Source organism: Lipotes vexillifer, unplaced genomic scaffold (genome assembly GCF_000442215.2).
Source record: "Lipotes vexillifer unplaced genomic scaffold, Lipotes_vexillifer_v1.1 scaffold21, whole genome shotgun sequence".
In the NCBI taxonomy this organism is placed as follows: Eukaryota; Metazoa; Chordata; class Mammalia; order Artiodactyla; family Lipotidae; genus Lipotes; species Lipotes vexillifer.
In genome coordinates, this window is record NW_006774065.1 from 2,238,100 (window position 1) to 2,239,312 (window position 1,213).

Below are 1,213 nucleotides of genomic sequence, written 5' to 3' on the forward strand. Positions count from 1 at the left end.
TTTTTTTTTTTTTTTTTTTTTTTTGGCAAGCAGGCATTCCTACGTCTTCTAAAAGGATCTAATTAATGTATAATGCAGATGCACAATACACACCAAAGGGGAGGAAGCAGTGGCTCAGACGACAGAGAAAACTGTTAATTTTTTCTTGTCCTGCCTTAAAATAATTTTTTTCTATCATAAACGACCAACAAACATTAGCTAGTATTATCAATATTTTATTATTAACATTGTAAGTCACATTCCAAAATATGGTACTGTCCCCATCTATGAAATAAAGAACTAAAAAACAAAACCAAAAACCAAATCACTATGCTGTACACCCGAAACTAACGCAATATTGTAAACCAACTATACTTGAATTAAAAAAAAAAAAACTAAAAGTGTTACTTTAAGAATTCTACCTTAAAGACAGTAGTTTAAAGTTCACCAGAGGCCCATGTACACCCAGTACTCGCGACTCGACTCTGCGCCTGGGCTTAACAACCCATTTTCATTAAGGTAAAGAAACTGATGTGACGCTCCGTTTTCCTTCTGCGTCCTGGGTATTGTTTTAAATTTTAAGCAAAAACGATTCCTGAATAACCCCAATGCACGTCGTCCCCGCGGTCTGCTCTCCTCTCTCCCCGGGACGCGACGGCGGAAACAGGAAGCGCGGAACAGCAGCCGCTCACCTGGCGCCCGGCCAGGAAGGAGGCCGAAGGGTTCATAGGTGTTTCCTCCGCCCCCGGAGACAGTCGCTGTGCGCAGCGTCACCCTAGAAACGCCATCGGCGCGCCTACCCAGAGCGGTGGGGTCGAGCCCCGAGCCCCGGAGCCCCGCACCCTCGCTGGCCCAAGCAACCTCGCCCAAACCGCCGGCCCCGCGGAACGCGCCCGGCCCACTCGGCCTACGGCGTAGCCGAGCGGCAGACCCGGCTCTCGCGACACCTCGGCGGCCGCAAGACCCCGCTGGAGGCCGGTTCCCACTCGGCCTCGTCGGGAGCGGCCCCCGACCCCCTCCTGGCGTTTTGTTCTTCCAAATCCGGGCCTGGGGGCTCTCAAATGGTTTTACCTGGAGATGTAAACGTCATTATCCCGGCCCGCAAAGAACCGTTCTTCACCATGACTCTGGGAATGATGGAGCAAATGAAGGGTTGTTTCTGCCCTGTCGCCCTGGCGTGTGACCATGTGCTCGCTTACTTATTTCCCTCTTTCCCCCCTAAACTGTGAGAACG

General features: G+C 50.5%; 2 protein-coding genes across 2 annotated transcripts in view; both read right to left on the minus strand.

Moving 5' to 3' along the window:
- CCDC62 (coiled-coil domain containing 62) overlaps window positions 1-707 on the minus strand; it is a 28,040-nt gene extending 27,333 nt beyond the window's left edge. Inside the window, exon 1 of the mRNA XM_007448740.1 lies at window positions 672-707. Coding sequence (XP_007448802.1) covers window positions 672-707 — 36 coding nt within the window. The remainder of the gene's footprint in view (window positions 1-671) is intronic.
- A 179-nt stretch (window positions 708-886) lies between these two features.
- The window catches only part of DENR (density regulated re-initiation and release factor), a 17,562-nt gene continuing 17,235 nt past the window's right edge, over window positions 887-1,213 (minus strand). The window contains exon 6 of the mRNA XM_007448741.1: window positions 887-1,011. Coding sequence (XP_007448803.1) covers window positions 887-1,011 — 125 coding nt within the window. The remainder of the gene's footprint in view (window positions 1,012-1,213) is intronic.